Genomic DNA, 21,486 nt, shown 5'->3' on the forward strand with positions numbered 1-21,486 from the left:
TAGCACAGGTCTGCTCTGACACACATGAGGTCCAACACACATCACGGAGTTGACTCAGTGGAAACTGGTATGAAGGGTAAATACCTTCCCCTGTGGATACTGTCTGCCATAGCCCTGTTCTTGTTTTATTTCTGCCAGGAAAGCTTAGGGAAGGGCAGACGAGTATGGTTTGCAGCAGGCAATGGAAGCACCCTGGATTCATGTCAAGTAACGAGAATATGTTGTCGTTGTTCCCCGTTAGGTGCTGCTGTGTTGGTTCTGACTCAGTGACCTTATGTGTAACGGAAGGAAACGCTGCCCGGTCCTGCACCGTCCTCACAAACGTTGCTATGCCTGAGCCCAGTGTTGCAGAAACCGCATCAATCCATCTCGTTGAGGGTCTTCCTCTCCTTTACTTTTTACTTCCTCTACTTTACCAAGTATGGTGTCCTTCTCCAGATCGGTCCCTCCTGATAACATGTCCAAAATAAGTGAGATGAAGTCTGGCCATCCTCATTTCTAAGGAACATTCTGGCTGTACTTCTTCCAAGATAGACTCATTCATTCTTCTGGCAGTCCATGGCATATTCAATATTCCTCACTTACACCATTATTCAAATGTGTCAATTCTTCGGTCTTGCTTTTTCATTTTCCAGATTGGCATGCATATGTTGCCGTGGAGTCGATTCTGACTCATAGTGACCATTATAGGACAGAGTAGAACTGCCCCATATGGTTTCCAAGGAGCAGCTGGTGGAGTTGAACTGACAACCTTTTGGTTAACTGCTGAACTTTTAACCACTCTGCCACCAGGGTTTCCACATAGGTATTAGGCAATTGAAACTACCATGGTTTGGGTCAAGCACACCTTGGGTCTTTTGCAACAGATTTGCCCAATGCAATTTGATTTCTTGATTGTTGATCCAAGTAAAATGAAATCCTTGACAACTTCAATATTTTCTTTGTTTATCAACATATTGCCTATTAGTCCAGTTTGGAGGATTTTTGTTTTCTTTATGTTGAACTATAATCCATACTGAAGGCTGTAGTCTTTGATATTCATCAGTAAATGCTTCATGTCCTCTTCATTCTCACTAAGGAAGGTTGTGTCATCTGCATATTACAAGTTGTTAATGAGTCTTCCTCCAATATTGATGCTGTGTTCTTCTTCATATAGACCAGCTTTTTGAACTATTTGTTCAGCATACAGATTGAATAAGCATGGTGAAAGGACACAATCCTGATGCACGTCTTTTCAGATTTTAACCACAAAGTATCCCCTTGTGTTCGAACAACTGCCTCTTGGTCTATGTACAGGCTCTGCATGAGGACAATTAAGGTTTTAGAATTTTCATTCTTCACATTGTTATCCATAAGTTATGATCCACACAGTCAAATGCCTTTGTGTAGTCAATAAAACACAGGTAACCATCTTTGTGGTAGCCTCTGCTTTCAGCCAAGATCCATCTCACATCAGCAACGATAACCCTCATGCCATGTCCTCTTTGAAATGCAGCGTGGCGTTTCCCTGTTGATGTACGACTGTAGTTGTTTTTGAATTATCTTCAGCAAAAATTTGCTTACATTTGATATTAATGATATTGTTTGACAATTTCTGCATTCCATTGAATTACCTTTCTTTGCAATGGACACAGATATGGATCTCTTCCAGTCAGCTGGCCAGGTAGCTGTCTTCTAAATTTCTTGGTATAGATGAGTGAATGCTTCCAGTGTTGCATCCATTTATTGAAGCATCTCAACTGGTATTCCATCTATTCCTGGAGCCTTGTTTTTCGCCAATGCCTTCAGTGTAGCTTGGACTTCTTCTTTCAGTACCATAGGTTCTTGATGATATCCCACCTCTCAAAATGGTTGAATATCAACCAATTCTTTTTGGTAGAGTGGCTCTGTGTATTCCTTCCTCCTTATTTTGTTGTTTTCTGTGTTGTTCAATTTTTTGCCCATAGAGTCCTTCATTATTGCAACTCAAGTCTTTTTTACTTCAGTTCTGTCAGCCTGAGAAATGCTGAGCATAGCATGTTCTTCTTTTTTGGTTTTCTAACTCCAGGTCTTTGCACACTTCATTATAATACTTTACTTTGTGTTCTCAAGCTGCCCTTTGAAATCTTCTGTTTAGCTCTTTTACTTTATCATTTCTTCCATTTGCTTTAGCTAATGTATGTTCAAGAGTAAGTTTCAGAGTCTCTTCTGGCAGCCGTTTTAGTCTTTTCTTTCTTTCCTATCTTTTCAATGACCTTTCACTTTCATCATGTATGATGCCCTTGATGTCATTCCACAACTCGTCTCATCTTCGGTCACTAGTGTTCAACACGTCAAATGTATTCTTGAGATGGTCTCTAAATTCAGGTGGGATATACTCAAGGTTATACTACTTTGGCTGTCCTGGACTTGTTTTAATTTTCTTTAGCTTCAACTTGAGCTTGCATAGGAATAATCGATGGCCTATTCCACAGTCAGCCCCTGACCTTGTTCTGACTGATGATATTGAGCTCCTCTATCATCTATTTCCACAGATGTAGTTGATTTGATTCCTGTGTATTCTCTTTGGTGAGGTCTATGTGTATAGTTGTCATTTATATTGTTGCAAAAATGTGTTTCCAACGAATAAGTCATTAGTCTTGTAAAATTCTATCATGGGATCTCCGGCATCGTTTCTATCACTAGGACCATATTTTACAACTACTGATCCTTCTTCTTTGCTTCCAACTTTTGCATTCCAATCACCAGTAATTATGAGTGCATCTTGATTGCATGTTTGATCAGTTTCAGACTGCAGAAGGTGGTAAAAATCTTCAATTTTTTCATCTTTGGCATTAGTGATTGGTGCATAAATTTGAATAACAGTCGTATTAACTGGTCTTCCTTGTAGATGCATGGATATTATTTTATCACTGACAGCATTGTACTTAAGGATAGATCTTGAAATATTCTTTTTGATAATAATTGCAAAGCCATTTCCCTTCAATTTGTCATTCCTGGCATAGAAAACCATATGATTATCCAATTCAAAATGGCCAAAACCAGTCCATTTCAGCTCCCTAACCCATTGCCATCAAGTCGATTCCGGCTCATAGCGACCCTACAGGACAGAACAGAACTGCCCTATAGGGTTTCCAAGGAGTGGCTGGTAGATTCGAACTGCCAACCTTTTGGTTAGTAGCCCTAGCCCTTAACCACTGGGCCACCAGGGCTCCCTAATGCCTAGGATATCGATCCTTATGTGTTCCATTTCATATTTTGACGACTTCCAATTTTCCTAGATTCATACTTTGTACATTCCACATTCTGATTATCAATGGATGTTTGCAGCTGTTTCTTCTATATGTTGAGTTATGCCACATCAGCAAACAAAGGTTCCGAAAGCTTGACTCCATCCCTGTCATTAAGGTAGACTCTACTTTGAGGAGGCAGCTCTTTCCCACTCATATTTTGAATGCCTTTCAATCTGAGGGGCTCATCTTCTCACTCTATATCAATGTTCTGCTGCTATAATGTTTCCACTGGCTAATTTTTTTTTTGGAAGTAGATTGCCAAGTCCTTTTTCCTCGTCTGACTTAGTCTGGAAGCTCTGCTGAAACCTGTCGACCATTGGTGACCCTTCTGTTATTTGAAACGCTGGAGGCATAGTTTCCAGCATCATAGCAGCATGCAAGCCACCATAGTAAGAAAAACTGACAGACAGGTTTAAGAGGATATAGGTTTAAAAAATAGTAAATTATTTGGCAGATGTATGGGGCAAATGGTTTTGCCAAATCTTTTGGATATTATTTGGGATCATTCACTTGTGAAAACACAAAGCTAGCATTCTAGAGATTAGAGTCCTTAACTTCTACTGTCGTTTAGTAGACAGTCACAGTTCTTTGAAAACTGAAGAATGAATAAATGGGACAAGCTTATCGTCCCTCAGGCTGTTTTGCACGTGCATACAAATAGAGTCCTTGAGAATCAAGACAGATTAAGAACCACAAAGGCTCTTTACTAATACAATGAGCACTCCCTGTGTCCCGGAAGAAGCTGGTGGGCACCTGTTAGAGAAAGTTGTTCAAGGCATTCCAGCTCTGGGTCTGGGGCTGGACTAAATGCCCTCAGATGCCCTTTCAGCTTCAGGGCTTCAATGTGATGTCTTTTGTATGGCTGTGTTTGTGATACCTAACTGCCACAGCTACTCTCAGTCATTATTGAAATTCCTTTTACCTGACGGGCTATGTTGACACTGGAAACTATACTTTGTCTTGAATAGTATGATGATTTTAATTCGTTCTTACAACTCCTTTCTTTACAGAGATCAAGAGCTTTACAAGAATGAATTTAAACATATTAATTAAATTCAAGTCAACTAATTGAGTACCTACTGTGTTTCTAAGCACTGTTATAAGCCTTTTCATTTATGTTCTTCCTTTACTCTCATTTAATTCTTACAAATCCCTAAGAGTTTGGGAAATGATTAAATGCCCAGAGAGGTAGGAAAGTGAAAACCCCCCTTTTTTTTAAAGAAAGGCAAGTTGAGGTTCAAATAGACAGACTAATTTACCCGAGGGTATAAAACACGCCGGAGGTGTTGACAGGACCTGTCTCTTGGAGAAGTGGTTGTCACTGGAACATACTACCCTTATCAGTGTTACCTTAGATAGCCAAGTGCTTTTGGTGAAATAAAAGGTACTTCAAAAAGGCTTATGTTTCCCCGTAGTCATAGTTTGGGTTCTAGCTTAGGTTTAAAACATCAGTGGTGTCAAGATGAATTGTCTATTGGGACTTTACTTATTGTAAAAAGAAAAGGAGAAAGCTAGTCTGATTTAGGGGGAAAAAGGTTGATGACTGGCAATTCATAATGACGCTCTGATCTTAGGGGGACGTGAGGGAACACCTGAGGTTCGCAGATGAGTCTCGTCCATGGCTGGGAGCCTTTTGTGGAGGTAGGCTAACTTCTGTATGAAGGCAGCTCTATTCTAATGACATCTACTGCAGTAAATAGTTATTAATTCCATTTTGAGTCATTAGGACACCATGTCAAATAAGTTCTAATGAAAGTTACTATTAGGCATAAAAGAAGCTGATTTCTTTCTTCAAAACACAGTTAAAACGTCTTTGAAAAACAGATCATACTTTACATGTCAAATTGATACAAAAGAGATCTGTCTTTTAAATAACAATTAAACTCAAAATTCAGGGGGCTTAATTTTATACTCTAGAAATCTTACTATTCCTATGATGTAATATTTAAAATGGTCCAGAGCCACCAAGTACTCGTATTACTGAACATCGTTTCACGTTCTTGAAGTATTAAATCTTTTCTACTGTTTTAATTTCAAAGCATTAAATATTTTCTATTAAGTTGAATGATATCAAATTGCTGCTACTCAGCCAGTGTTGACCTTCCAAAACGGTAGTCTCTTATGGTCCCATCTAACACTATGCTTACTTCTCTGAACAGTAATCACGAGGCATTGTTGAAGCAGCGCCATATTCCCTGGCATGCTCATCAGTGGTTCACATCCCAGTAGTTTAGGCTAGGACTGTGCTTGCTTAAATGTCAGTGGTATTCCAAGCACATGACGGCCCTGGACTCTATTTACTTTCCTACTTTCCTTTCCTTCATTCTCGTTTCCCTGCGACTTCCAATGTTAACAACAATCGTAGTTTTTCTAACATTTTTTTTCATGAAAAAACGTGCAAAAGCATATATATATACATATATATTATTTTTAATCCAATTGAGATGGTACTACCTACATTAAAATGCAACTTATTTGTTTTACTTAATATTTCAGGGAAACCCCTGGCCTGGTATTTAAGTTTGGACATTGAAATCATTTGAAGATTGGAGGTGGTAGGTGGAGTGGGATTCTCTACACAGATGCTTGTTTGTTCCCCAGCAAGGCTAGGTAGTGGCCTTAAAGCCAAGAACACCTGAGGATTTCATCAACCATGGAATGTATGTGTGTGAAGGACACTGTGATAAACACAGGGAGAATTAAAATTATGTAAATACTCTCCATCCCTTGCCCGCTTCTGCTCCCAAACCCCATTAAAACAATAAATGAAAACTAAGGAACTCTCAAACCAACCAACCATCCAAGCAACCAACCATCCAACCAACCAGTCAACCAAAAGATTTAGGAGTATTTCAGGATCTGGAGACACTGGGGTTACTGGGCTGACGATGCAGGCCCTGCCTTCAGGCTTAGGCAAACCTGAGTCATGACAGACATTTACTATACAGACAGCCGCCCTAGTGGATGCTGAAATTACTTTATAGAGTATATTTATACCTGTGGATTAACCTAAATTGGTCAAGATTTTGATATGTTTAAAAATATATATTACGCAGGTCTTTGCTGATTGGACTAAGGAAGGTTAAGGTCTCATTCAAAATGAGTATCATTCTGTTTGCAGCCTTTGAGGAAGAAGAAAATTAACAAAGATTGGAGTTCCTGAAAATCCCTCTTCCTAACCTCCTATCTCCCCCTCCCCACCCCCAGTTTTTAGGTAAAAAACAACAGCCAAAGAATCTGCGAGTTATTGTAACTACACAGTAAGTTTCTTCAGTTCATGAGATAATGAAAACTTAGATATTTTTAACACTAGTTATTACACAACACGCTTTTGGCAGGTGACTTGTTTTTAATTAGATTTTTAAAATGTTTTCTACAAGATATCAGTTTCTTTTGGCTTTTTATTTTTAGGACAAAAACAGTCAGAGAGGATAGGAGCTATTATTGGGATGGGAAAAATAAGACCTTGTGGGGCATTAGTAAGGTATTTACAACCACTTTAATCATCCAGACAAGATAATTCTAGAAAGAGAGAAAGGTCAGATAAAGCCCTTCACGCGTGGCATTCCACTAGTTGGTGATGTTATACCTGCAGCCAAGAGGTTTGGAGAACTCTGAACTCTCTTCACAGATGTTAACGTGACGGACATGGCAGCGCGTTTGCGAGCACACCCACCGCTATCTGGAAGCAAAAACACGACATAGCAGAGGCGGAGGCGAGGGGGAGAGCACATGTACATCGCGCGTTTCAGGGAAACGTGCCGAACGTCCGCGAGCAAGATGAGCGGTCAGAATTAGGAACCGCGGGGGACCCCCACCCCCAAACCAGAGCACACAAAACAGAGCAAGAACCAGGGCCTGCCTTAGAAATAGATCCCAGTGCTCTAAGAAAAGAGCAGAAGGTTTTACAGTTAACATTTTATGCTTCTTCTTCAATGAAGACCCAAAGAACTCAACTGTGTTTACACCATTTAAATTTGATTCACATTCAATCTATAAGCCATGTAGCTAGCTTTTGTAGTTATGGATTCTCTGTTTTTCAGGAGTAAGAGCTATGGTATGATATACTTTTGCACTGATTGTTTAGGTTTTCCCATATTCTAGCTATTATGATTCCTTAAGATAGCTTGAAGTAACTCCTAAAGTTAGTTATTAGCTGACATAAGCAGAATGCATTTGACATATAGGATTCATAAAGGAACACACAACATTATGGAAATGTCATCTCTTCCCACAGTTACTGTTAATCATGGAAATAATTGGCCCAATTGATTTCAAAGACAGCATTGAAAAATGTGGTACATTGAAATGACCATTTAAAAAATAATTTGAATACATTTGAACAATATGTGTACCACAATCTATGTATTTACACTTAATGCAAATCACGACATGAAGTAAAGTAAGTGCAAAATGCATAAGCCGCCTTAATGTGCTAGGAGAAGTTTAGAGTAACAAGACTTCTAAAACTGGAAGGTCAGTGTTCTATTTACGAATGGATTCCTATTGCGTTCCCACATTCCTTCGTCATATGGCATGTGCAATAAATAGCTTCGCTCTGTCCCCTGGAGTCAAAACAACTAAAATTTAACTCTTTTTGAAAGTCATGACAAAAAAAGGCAAATAATATAACCACCAATATGGTAACACAGTCATTACATATTGCCACATGCTATTCCCATTTTTTTTCTCTATTTCTTAGGTAGAAGTATCTGTTTTGTTTCTTGGACATGAGGGAATTTAGATTAGTAAAGATTCTTGGAAGTACGATTTGAATAAATTGTTGGTAAAAATCACAAATAGTAGGGTACATAGACCTCAAAATTGATAAAATGGTTCTCATATCAAAATACAATTTCTAAAATATATGCTTAATGTAACAATTTCCTAATGTGGGTAACAATTAACACAAAAATAACTTGAAATAACATTAAAAGGAAATAAGTCAAATGAATCAAAGACTATAATTAAGAACCAAAAGATAAAGACACAAATGGTAGAAACTTAGAACTGGAAGATACACTTACGAGAGGCACCAAGAAGATTTTAGTAAACTCTGCGAACTGAAAATAGCTATGAGGGACGAGTATGCCCAGGAAGATGGAGGTAGTGTTACTGACTATGTGGTATCTGGCAGCTACTGATGGTCTAAAAGGGTTGTGCAGTCAAGGGTGTTGAAAGTAAAAGTTGACATCACTCAAGAGAAATTCTATTTTCTAGTTCGTTTAATTCCGAACATCTGAAAACAAGCAGAGGGATGAAAAGAGAAAATTCCAGAAGAAGGAGATCCAGGGTCACTGGTTAAACCCCAGGTCCCCACACGTGAATTCACAGGGGTGTCGGGTTGTGTTTTACATTTCTGAGGAAAACAATGGTATCTGTCTAACACTGCACAGACCTCAGCTGGAGGCAGTTCCCAGTTCCAACATAATGGATTGTGCAATATTCCTTTTGCTGACGTCACATCTTTGAAAGGTTAGGTTTTTGGTAGTTGCTGTGATTAAGAGCAAATACCCTCTGAAAATCATTTTGGACTAGTAAACGGGACTGCCAATGTACAATCTAATTCCAAAGTCTAAGAAGATGTGCATTGCCCAGCAGACACGCACATTCCCTTAGTAAGTAATTGTAGTTATTAAGAATGAAATAAAAATATGTTTTCTTTTATGTGTATTATTTTGTCAAATGGCTACTAAGTTGATAGGACGTAAGTACTTACTAAGATGTTTGCATCTAATTACTAATAAATAGATCTGTTAGGTATTTCTTTTGGTGGGTGATGCAAATAGTTTGCACTTGGCTGCTAATCTAAAGGTTGACAGTTTGAACCTACTCAGTGGCAGTGCTGAAGAAAGGCTTGGTGATCTGCTTCCATAAAGACTACAGCCAAGGAAACCCTATGGAGCAGTTCTACTCTGTAACACATGGGGTCGCCATGAGTTGAAGTAGACTTGATGACAATTTTTTTTTTTTTTTAGGAGGGCTATGAAAAATTGAAAACTTAAAGGGTACTGTGAATCCCGAAAGTTGGGAAACCTCTGGGGTAAACAATTTCTGTATTCTGAGACATAGATAAAAATAAATGGAGAATTGGCCTTTATTAACAGTTCAGTAATGAGCTTGGAGCCCTGGCTGCGCAGTGGTTAAGGGCTCGGCTGCTAATCAAAAAGTCAGCAGTCTGACTCTACCACCCTATCCTTGGAGACCCTATGAGGCAATTCCACTCTGTCCTATGGGGTCGCTGTGAGTCAGAGTCAACTCAAAGGTGGCGGGTTTGGTTTTTAACGAGCTTAACTCAAAAAGCTGAGGCATTTGTTAAAGTGCTGGAACAAAGACATTACATTATATCGTGTTCCTATTACTTACATACCTATGTTGGTGATGCTGTTAGGTGCCGTCGAGTCGGCTCCGACTCATCGCGACCCCACAGGACAGAGTACAACTGCCCCATAGGGTTTCCAAGCAGCGGCTGGTGCACTGAACTGCCGACCCTTTAGTTAGCAGCCGAGCTCTTAACCACACCACCAGGGCTCCTATATACCCATACTTTCTGCTATTTCTTGAGGATATTTTTTAAATTTCTCAAAATGAGAGTGCTGCCTTTCATACAGCCTGAAGAATCCTAGTGCTGCTCTCACCTTAAAATTCATTAATGACATGTGGCCTTTTGGGACCTGCTTCCAGAGCTGCAAGACTCCTGGAAACTGTGCTTACTGCTAGAAAACACTCTTACGGGCGAATCACGCACGGATTATCTGATGTCTTCTCTGGCTCCTTTCTTGAATAGCTAAGATCTGCCTTAGATGACAATGGGCCACAGATTTTAAGAAAAGTGGAGACGCAACATGCTTCCTTTATTTTTATAGGTTGTTTAGATACTTTAGATGAAAAACAGGCCTCATTTTCCTTGGCTTGACTAAAAGCAAAGAGCTGATTTAAATGAATCTCTCTCTCTCTCTTTTTTTTTAAACTTAGTGGTTGATTCATGGACATTTAAATAGTAATACATCTCTTTGCTGACTGATAGGTGGCTAACTAAGCCCAATTTAATTTATTAGATATTTAGGAAATGATTCTTCATTTTTGTACATACAGCAATGTGTGCTCTTCGTCTTCTTAAAGCAATATTAATATACCTACTCCTCCCTTATTGACTATTTTGTTATCTGACATTTCCCATTTAGTAAAATATCTACTATCCGACTGCTTTGCGCATTAACAACATACATCTGGGAGTAATGAACACCGAGGTGCAAGACGAGAGTCATGCTGGCCGTGATGGTTAAGGTGATGTGTCCCTTGGCTGGGCCATGATTATCAGTGGTTTGGCAGTTATGAAATGATATAATTTGGAAGTTACGTAATGATGTAATTTGGAAGTTATGTAATGATGTAGTCATCCTGTATTTTGTGATCTGATGTGGTCATCCTCCGTTTTCTCATAATGCTGATTTTCACATAACGACCTGGTCTTTGGAACCTAACCATGTCGATAAGACAGGAGAGGGTGTATATATTTTTAAAAGTAGTACGCTTTCATAGCGACATTATAGTATTATTTTGGAATTTCAAACGAAGGGTTCCAATCACATCTAATCAACATCTTATGCATAAATTTGAATATTGTTTTATATTAATATGTGTGTAATTCCACATATGCTTAAACTCACCCATAGACAAACTAATCCTGTGCAGATTTGCATTTATCCAGAGTCAAGCTCACTCCTTCTAAATGAGAAGATGCTTCAGAGGGTTTTATTCATGTCATTATAGCAATGACTTGGACTCAAGTACTCTAGAGACCTTAAAAGATTTACAAATTTCTATGTGCCTACTTTGCTATAAGAGACTGAATTATATGAATAAAAGGATTAATTATTGAATGCGTTGTACACCAATACAATATATTTAGCATAATCACATATGTATACCTCTGTCCTAATAGGGTTATAATAAATATGAAAATAAGCAGTCAAGAAAATAATGGATATTTGGGAAGGTATGTTCTAATTAAGTCTGAAGGGAGATGCCTCAAATGATTGGTAAATATAACCTTCTCAAGTGAATATTCTGCTGGAGTGACTGCAGTTTCACAACCTGATATATCCTAGATCAGCCATGGGTTCTACATTCTATTTGCTTTCTTCAATATCTTTTGCCTGATAGTATTTCTTCTTTCAATTCCCAGGTCTACTTTGGACATCTCCAATTGTCCAAATGCCTTCACTTGGTTCATTTATAAAGTGATAATTTTGCATGACTTCTAAGCCTTCCTTTTATTTTTTAGCTGTCTCCAATAGCCTCATCTTGCCTGTTCTGCATCCTCAGGAACCAGCCAAAATAAGCATTCCCTGAGGCCATTTACAGCAGGTTTCTGTAAGGAGAAGCTGCAGAAAGATGGACAGTGGCTCATGTCTCTGCACTTGATCTAGGGATTAGATACTGGTTCTCACCATTGGTTGTTAATCCTCCCTCTCAGTACTTGAATAACAAGAAACAGCAGAAAGGTAACCATCCTGTTGTAAGAAAGTATCTTGGACCATCCTTTCTCCTCTGCCATAATGGGATTGGCTAAAACAACTTTCCAGTGATCTCTACATATAGGAAGTGGTATTTTTAAAACAATTTACACAATATCAAGGAGAAAGTAGTTTTACTTATTTACATAATACTAAATATAAGAATTTCTGGGGAGAAACGTGAAAATATAAGCCAAAATATTTGTACTGGGGAAAAAATTATGAACATAGCATGTATCACAAAAGCATTTACAATTACAGAGTTCATATTATTGGGCTATTTGGAGATATTCTCACTTCTAAAAATATAATCCTTATGAGTTTATGTGAGTTGTGACTATGTATTAATGAAACTGATTTCTTATGAAGTTTTGGGACCCCATCTGCTTACTTTGTAAACATAAAGTTTCCAAGTGCATTAGCATGGTAACATTTGATAATTAAAAAAAAAAAAAAACTTATTTATATCTTATTTCCCTGGCATAAAGAGGTGATAGAATGGTGCACTTTAAATATTTTCCATTAGAGCAAGTTGCCTTAGAATTTAGCCCGTTTTCAGTGGGGGATTTAATGTATGCATATAAATGACATACTACTTCCTAGGATTTATAGGAATTATTTTTGCAATATGATTAGAGAAAAAGGGAGTAAGAGCAGATAAGAAAAGAGAAAATTCTACTTTTGATGACTATCAGGCTAGATCACAAAGACAAAGAAACGAGGCAATAGATCTAGACAGAAACTCAGTATCACATTTAGGATCAGCAGGGTGCTATTCTAATGATTTAGGGCCAGGATAAGTTTTACAGAGCAAGGTTGAAGACTTTATAACTAACAGAGATGGCATACCTGTATTCATTTTGATCTTGGAGGGTTTGTTATTAAAGTCTTCAGTTTTCCTGTAGGAAAAAAATGACGCATGAATTTGTTCACTAGTATGTTGGCACAAAGTATCATGGACGTGTGTTTTGTTCTGTTTTTGGTGTACATCTAATCTATGAGTTACACCAGTCCCTGGAGAGGGACATCATGCTCGGTAAAGTAGAGGGTCAGTGAAAAAGAGGAAGACCCTCAACGAGATGGACTGACACAGTGGCTGCAACAAAGGGCTCAAACATACCAACGATTGTGAGGATGGTACAGGACTGGGCAGTGTTTCACTCTGCTGTATATAGGGTCGCTATGAGTCAAAATCGACTCAATGGGAACAGGTGATATTATCATTAGTTCTATTTTAATCATGTTTTAATTAAGGTGGGCAGGATTTATAGTTCTAGTCAAGTTAAATTTCGATTGTTATTTAGTCCTATGATCATGTTGTTGCTGGTGTTAGGTGCCGCTGAGTCGATTTCAACTCATATTGACCCCATGTGACAGAGTACACCTGCTCCATAGGCTTTTCTTGGCTGTAATCTTTATGGAAGCAGATTGCCAGGTCTTTCTCCCGTGGAGCAGCTGGGTAGGTTCGAACCATCAGTCTTGCTGGTTAGCAGCCAAGCGCTTACCCGTTTGTGCCACTAGGGCTCCTTCTTACGATCATAGACCGATATTTTTGTTTAATGGTAACCAATATGGATGAAAATGGCAAGTAAACAGATGCAGAGGAATTTTAATTTTAAAACATTAAAAACTTCTTTCACAAATATTTATATGAATAGTTTTTGTTCTCTAAACCTGAAAGGATCATTGATTATTAAATGCCTTCTTTCGGAATTTTAAAAGGCATGCTGGTAGTTTGAAATCAAGTTTGAAATCCTCACCTTACATGTGTGGATCAATTTATTACCAGATAATATTTAATGCATATTTAATACTTATTTTGAGGACACAGTAAAGGAAGATGAGCTTCATCTCTAGTCTGTTTAAGACAAAGGAAATCAATCGTTACTACAGAAAACCTCTTCTTTTTCAGTATCAGATAGTGTGCTTTTTCCCAGTAAAGTGCTTGACCTGATGGATAGCAATTGGGATCAATTCATTAGAAATGGTTGGCAGAATGGTGCTTGTCCTAGAACAAAGTTTTTAATATTCTTTATTATTTTATGACCTGTGAGATGATATAGCTCCTTCCCTGGCGTGTTCTCTTAGCCCATTTTCAGAATTTCTTATGTATCCATGCCCTAAGGGTAAAGAAGAAGGACTTGCTCCAACAGGAAGCAAACCTCACAAGAGCGAGAGCTCTCTGAAAGAGATGTCTAGCCCTGGCCACTTCGCCTTCGCTCCTAGGAGGACCTGTTAGATTTCCAGACAAACTTCCCCAGCACAGCACACTCACGGTGTAGCACGTTAGTACGCTAGCATTTAATCATTTTAAAAAATTTTATTTACACCTGATATAACGTGGATGAGTAGGGATAGGGTTGACATGAAATCCCCTACTGATTGATTTGTCAAGTAAGATTTTTGTCCCTGGGTGGGGCAGATGTTTAAGGGCTCAACAACTAGCCAAAATGTTGGAGGCTGGAGTCCACCCAGAGGTGCCTAGGAAGACAGGTCTGGCAATCTGCTTCCAAAAGGTCACAGCCTTGAAAATCCTATGGAACAATTCTACTCTGCACACACGGGGCTGCCATGAGTTGGAATGGACGGTAACTAACAAGTTTTTTTAGTCTCTAAGAAGAGCATCAATGAGGCTTCCCGGCTTTGCTGGCTTTGTGGACCAGGGTTCTTGCCCCTTTCTGACGGTTCTCCTGCCATTATTCGCTCTGCCGTATTCATCACCCATTGTTTTCTCTCACTGTGGTCATCGCTGTTCACCTCTTACAGAAAGCCTGGCTTTGTTCATTATTACTGTGGAATTCTAATAAGAAAATCAAAATGTGAATGCCAGCTACATGTAACGGTATTTATTTTCTTCTGGGGGGTGGGGGGGAGACACCGAAATAAAACAGCATTAAAAAATATACTTCAAAGAGATGTAATTATGGACAAAATGAAGAAGGATTTTGTCTTTTTTTTTTTTTTAACGTAAATTGACTGTTAGCCATGGTACGTACTCATGATCAACACTGTATCAACGATCGTACAGAATGCGTCAAATCACGGTGCTGCTGTTCACTCCACTTTACTTCGGAGAGCTGCAAACAGAAAGCACCAGAGCTGATTCTCGCAGGATCCCACCTGTGTATGCCCTGACTGTGTGGAGGGTCACCCTCTCTCCCTCTGCCCAGGCACAACATTCCCGGGCAGGACAGGCAGGGCAGGGAGCCTGCAGGGCGCCACCGTGACCAGCACCCGAAGGCCTACCATCATGCTTCAGTGAACTGTACAGAAAAATTTCACAGGTCAATGGACTTTAAAAAGTGATCTAGGGAAACTTTATTATGACTAATTTTACCTTTTATTTTTCAGTGGATACAAATAAAGAGACACTTCGCTGTTTTTTTTTTTTTTCACCCCCCAGAATACACAGAAAAATGTGACGCATTTCTAAGAAACGCTACTTGGTAGCCTTGCTGCTGCCTGTAGTGTGGGGACACCAAAGCAGCCTGGGAAGGAAGGAGGTAGGGGTCAGTGCAGGAGACTTGAGAAAGTGCTTTCATTCGTACTTATTTTAATCTCCTGGTAGCTAAACTCCTAATACGGTAACCTTAAATGGAGAAAATAAATGGAAAAGAAAAGCCTCAGGGGATGTGTGTGACCTAGCCTGAGGCATTCAAAACAAGAAGGGATAAACAGACTACAGAAAATGAACACCGTAAGGACGTTTCTCGAATCCTACGTCAGCACCCCTTTCAAAACCAAGCATCAATTACGTTTAAAGCCGTCTTAAGTTTTAAAACCGAATGACAAAGACAGTATCTGGACATCAAACATAGAAGGCAGGCTAATTATCAGCATACAAAAATCTGCTAATATACCATCATAGTTTTATACCAAGTCAGACAACAAGGCTGTTTAAACTCAACTGCAGGTATGTACAAAACATCTGACACTCAAATAGAAAATAGGATTAAGGAGAACAAACAAAGGCGCCACAAATACTTGAGCTTTTCATCTTTAAAGTGACGTATCCTGTTACTTAGAAATGTAATGAGCGAGGTTTTTTAACTTCCCATTGTTTTAGATGTCAGAATGTGAAATGACTAACTTCCTGATGGCAAGACATTTCCCAAGCTGTTAAAAGAAGAGCCCCAGTGACTGAGCTCTCAGGAAGAACCTGGCACTGAAAGGCTTCTTGGGTGACTAATAAAAATGCACGATTCTAGTTCCATTATTTGTACTAAAGCCATTAACAAATCCACAACCGAAAACCCTCTTTAGACAATTTAGACTAAAGTGAAACTAATCCCTTTTGTTCTGTTCTGAAAAAGTGTCTTTGATTGTCTTATAACAAGCACAGATCATTCTGGAAAGCATCAGATTCCTACAGTGTTTGCGTTCTACTGGAGGAGACAGAATTTCAAGTGTTCTCTTAAATTGGAATTGAACCAGAGCCAAGGCTATGAAAACTGGCTGTAAAATACCCTGAACCTCAGCAGGCAATCCACACAGCAAAGAACTCTCTGTACATTAACCAAAAACCAAACCCGTTGTCGTTGAGTTGATCCCAACTCAGAGTGACCCTATAGCAACCCTACAGGACAAAGTAGAACTGCCCCATAGGGTTTCCAAGGAGCAGCTGGTGGATTCAAACTGCTGACCTTTTTTTCATCAGCCATAGCTCTTCACCACTGCACCACCAGGGCTCTGTAGATTAAGGTGTCAAAATGATTTTCAGCAGGAGGTGTGGAGCTGTATTTACTAAAGTTTCGCTATTGCCAGAATTTTATATAAAAGGCAACTTTATATGTGTTCTAATTTGTGTATAACAATGGCTTTGCTTCTCATATGGATCAGAGCAGCCTTCATTTCAACATTTGTACGGCACTAGACTGTGCTGGTTATCCATGCACGGGACCAACAGAGTTTGTGCCCATACGCCTCTAATTCTGCTTGACTTTCTTTCCGTGATCAAGTACCCCATTCTGAAGAAGAGCTGAGGCAAAAACTTTTGTCCAATTTTGGCTAAAGGACTCTGTATAAGTCATTTTATTTTTCTAGACTTCAGCCTAAGCACTAAGGCCATCTATAAAAATATAGGGCTAAATTTTAGTTCAGTTAATGTGAGGAGTTGCCCAAAAGATTTTCCACGGAATAATTTTACTGTAACAAACTGCTGAACTTATTTTGAAGTTAATCTATTCAGAGTTGGTGTATTACTCAGAAGAAAGGACACGTAGTCTAAGTGGTAGGAGTATATTGTGGGATGTTGGATCTTTTTAAAGATATATTTTAAACACAAGAATAAAAATATGATGCATATTCAGGTTATACACATTTTACCCTGAATTAAGTTTGAAATGGGATAGTGTATCCCACCCTTCTGGGCGACCTGCCTTGAATGGCTAATGAATTTTCTCTTTCTCAGTCAGACTGTGACAGGATTAGAAGTATTCATAAACGTGAAATGATTTCACTTCTCAGTTACAGTTAAATGACTTAATCTTTACTGTCGACATGTATCTGTAGGTTGTCAGCATTTCATTCCCTCCTGTATGGGGTCACCATGAGTTGGGAGCCGACTGACAGCAGCTAATGACAACATTTCAGCATGCTGCTTTGAAATAGTCGCACGAAATAAAGTGGTTTATTTGGTCCTTTACATTCCTTAGGTTTAGAAAGGTAAGGCACCACCGCAACCCCTTTTCTGAATGGTTTCTCTGAATTGGCAGCCTGTATATGAGAAGCCCTGGTGGCACAGTGGTTACATGCTCAGCTGTTAACAGAAATGTAGGTAGTTTGAACCCACCAGCCACTCCATGGAAGAAAGATGGGGCAGTCTGCTTCTGTAAAGATTGTTGTTGTTAGGTGCCATTGGGTTGGTTCCGATTCATACCGACCCCATGTACGACAGAAGGAAACACTGCCCGGTCCTGTGCCATCCTCACAATTGTGGCTATATTTGAGCTTGTTGTTGCAGCCACTGTATCAGTTCATCTCATTGCGGGGCTTCCTCTCTTTCGCTGACCCTCTACTTGACCGAGCATGATGTTCTCCTCCAGGGACGGGTCCCTCCTGATAACATGTCCAAAGTATGTGAGAGTAAGTCTCGCTGTCCTCACTTCCAAGAAGCTTTCTGGCTGTTCTTCTTCCAAGACAGATTTGTTTGTTCTTCTGGCAGTCCATGGTATATTCAATATTCTTCGCCAACACCATAATTCAAAGGCATCAATTCTTCTTCAGTCTTCCTTACTCACTGTCCAGCTTTCACATGCATATGAGGCAACTGAAAATACTACGGCTTGGGTCAGGCTCACCTTAGTCCTCAAAGTGACATCTTTGCTTTTTAACACTTTAAAGAGGTCTTTTGCAGCAGATTTGCCCAATACACTACTCCTCTCTTCTCCATAAAGATTACAGCCTTGGAATCCTTATGGGGCAGTTCTACTCTGTCCTGTAGGGAAGCTATGAGCTGAAATCTACTCAATGGCAATGGTTTTTTTTTGGGGGGGTGCTTTATGTGACACCATTATAGTGAAAGCTGTGGCCATGCTCAGCCCTCCACACAAGAATTCTGTAAATTCCTCCCAACATTCCTGAGCTAATGGTGTCTGGAGACGGGTCCTCAGTATTCAGGAGCGGAATTACAGCATTTGTACACTTGTGCTGGGCCAGACACATTTAACATCATTTCTAAGAATAAGGAGAAATAATTACCTCAAATAATGAAGAAACAAAAGAACACGAGACCATTGATTGTTTTTCTGTAAGAACATCCAAAGTGTTGTTTTAATTATTCTAAATTTCCTGATAACTGAAAATACTTCTTGAAACATAGCACTACATAGTTTTCAAGGAAACTAGCAATTTTCCTCTTTTTGAGACTTTACAATACAAAATACTTCTGGATTTCCCCTAAAGACTACACTGGTTAGAAGAGTCTGGTAGATGGTTACCTGGTGGATGATTCTGTTTCTATGCTGTCCCAAAGCCTCCAGGTCAGTGAACCACTCTCTTATTTAACTATAAAGGAATGCTGATTCTTTCCCCAGTAAATGGTCATGTGACTCAGTACTGCTCCAGCACTCTACTTTCAGGGTGTCTTTTGCTTTTACATAGTAATCCTTAGGGTGACTCAGGGTATACATCTACGTACTTGCAAATACATCTTCCTAAGATACAGTCATTTGCTCAACATAATAGTACTAGAAAAATTCTATTGGCTTATATACCAAAAAACCAAACCAAACCTGTTGCTGTTGAGTTGGTTCCGACTCATAGTGATCCTACAGGACAGAGTAGAACTGCCCTATGGGGTTTCCAAGGAGCGGCTGGTAGATTCCAACTGCTGATCTTTTGGTTAGCAGCTGAGCTCTGAACCACTGCGCCACCAGGGCTTATAGAGGTAAATCAACAGCCAAATGGATTCCCAGTGAAAATAAACCAGATGTGGTGGGGCAGGCTCACTATCAAAGAGACCCATGAGGGTTAATAAGAAAACAGGAACATACGTTGTAAGTGAACCAACTGATGTTAGAAGGACAGGTTGTGGAATTAGGCAGACCTGGATTTAAATCCCCATTCTGCCACTTTTTAGTCCTCTGAACAATTTATGGAGCCCTGGTGGTGCAGTGGTTAAGCGTTAGGCTGCTAACCAGGGTCGGCAGTTCCAACCCACCAGCTGCTCCTTGGAAATGCTATGGAGCAGAGCTACTGGGTCCTATAGGGTCGCTATGAGTTGGAATTGACTTGACGGTAACGTTTTTCTTTTTTGGTTTAAACAATTTATGTCTTTATCTTCTTCCCCCTCCCCTCCTCCTTCTCCCCTTTCTTACCTTCCCCGTCCCCTGTCTTCTTCTTTATCGTTTTTTTCACTAGCACAGCAACAGCAGTAGGGAGCTGGTCACCCCCTACCCCAACAGCAAACCGTCCCCAAACTGGCACCGTTCCACTCACAAATATTTTACCTCTTTTGAGGCAGATTTTACCTTCGATTGGGTCCTGGCAAAATCTAGACTTCCCTGAAAATACACAGGATGTTATTTTATTGTTTTGGATTGAGGCAAGCCACCACGGTTAATAGGCCCATTTGTATGGATTCTCCCGTCTCCCAGTCATCCTACCCCCAACTTAGCAACATATTGGAATTGAAAAGGAGTTCTGCTTTCTAGGCAGCTTTTCTTTCTTCCTTGAATAGATCTCTCTCTTAGCTTTTTTTTTCTTTCTTCACATCGCTGTGAACAAGAGGAGACAGACCTCATGAAATAGTTACATCAAACACGCGCCTCCCAGCCCAGCTGTAGTCACCGCTGCAGAAGCCCAGGGGACGTGACATTCAAAGGTTGTGGCGATTAGCCCTGTTTAGGGCTTTCCCCTTACCTGTGCGGGCTCACAGCCCGAGGTGATGGCTAGAGGAAAAGAGACGTCTATCACATGTCACCTAAAGAACCCTGTGAGAAACCGGGGTGGTAACACCCTGATGGCAGGCACTTCTGCCGAGTTCACCAGGCGAAGGTGTCCTCCTTCTTTCCACTGCTGTTTGGGGGGCGCGTGAATTCTACTTGAGGAGCAAATCTTTGGTCTTTTTAAAAGAGCCATAGTTTGCTATCGGTGCCTTGCTGAGTTTCTCCCTACTTTTAATTTTTAAAACTGACAGGTTTAATTTTTATAATTTATATCACAAAGCAACTGATATAAAAGCATAAATTCCATAAGACTCGTTTAGTTTTGTAGCCCCTGGGTGGTGCAAATGGTTCATGTGTTTGGCCGCTACCTAGAAGGTCGACGGTTGGAGTCCGCCCAGAGGCACCTCAGAAGAAAGGCCTGGTGATCTACTTCTGAAAAATCAGCCGTTGAAAACCCTGTGGAGGACGTTCTCCTCTGACCCACACGCGGGCACCATGAGTTGGGGACCACTCACTGGCAGGTGGTGCTTTCCCTTTAGTTTTGCCTGGATCGAAGCAAAACTCAAATGTTCTGATAGGAAGTAGAGAAATTTGTTTAATTCCAACTTCTGAAAGGGACCTTAGGTCAAGCACCTCCTTCTGAGATAAAACATTTAAAAGGAAGAGAAATGACTGATCCAGGATCAAACAGTCACAAGCTGAGACTCAAAAGCAGCTTAGCTCTCCGTTCCCTTAGCCAACAACAAGCATCTCGCACTTGAAATCAAGATCATGCCCCTCAAAACATCGCAGTACTTAATGAAGTGCTGATTCATATGTGTCAGGTCTCAGGGGAGGAGAAAGAAATATCAGGAGAGAGTGTGGTAGAAGCTTCACTGGTGGACGGAAAACAAGGGTGTTAATAAACACCAGCTTTTCAATCCATTACATCTAGCAGGAAAGTAACGCCTGCTCACGCCAGGGATGCCTTCTGACCCTACCCCAGTCCCAGTGGAAAGCCTTATTTAAGTTTTCCATGACACAGTCGTTAAGAGCTCGGCTGCTAACTAAAAGGTTGGCAGTTCGAATCCACCAGCGGCTCCTTGGAAACCTTATGGGGCAGGTCTACTCTGTCCTATGTAAGTCAGAATTGACTGGAAGGCAACAGGCTTTTTTTTTTTTTTTTTCAAAACATAATTCTGATTCTGACATTCCTGTGCTCAAAGCCCTCCCATTACAACCTATGAGATGCTTCTGAAATTAAACCCCTAAAGGCTTATACATAGAATATAGACACTTGGAAGGGAAAAGTTTTTTTTTTTTTTTTTA

General features: G+C 39.9%; 1 protein-coding gene across 4 annotated transcripts in view; it reads right to left on the bottom strand.

Annotated features, from left to right (window-relative positions):
* The window catches only part of SORBS2 (sorbin and SH3 domain containing 2), a 101,485-nt gene extending 88,835 nt beyond the window's left edge, over positions 1-12,650 (bottom strand). For 2 of the 4 annotated variants that reach the window (XM_004382773.2, XM_004382771.2), the window contains exons 1-2: positions 12,641-12,650; positions 6,862-6,954 (exon numbers count right to left, since the gene is read on the bottom strand). In XM_004382773.2, coding sequence (XP_004382830.1) covers positions 6,862-6,954; positions 12,641-12,650 — 103 coding nt within the window. Of the gene's footprint in view, positions 1-6,861; positions 7,214-12,640 lie in introns of those variants that run through there. The other 2 variants (XM_023737216.1, XM_023737215.1) reach the window with 1 other exon arrangement.
* Between the last annotated feature and the right edge of the window lie 8,836 nt (positions 12,651-21,486).

Source organism: Trichechus manatus, unplaced genomic scaffold (assembly GCF_000243295.1).
Source record: "Trichechus manatus latirostris isolate Lorelei unplaced genomic scaffold, TriManLat1.0 scaffold00099, whole genome shotgun sequence".
NCBI classification, from domain to species: Eukaryota; Metazoa; Chordata; class Mammalia; order Sirenia; family Trichechidae; genus Trichechus; species Trichechus manatus.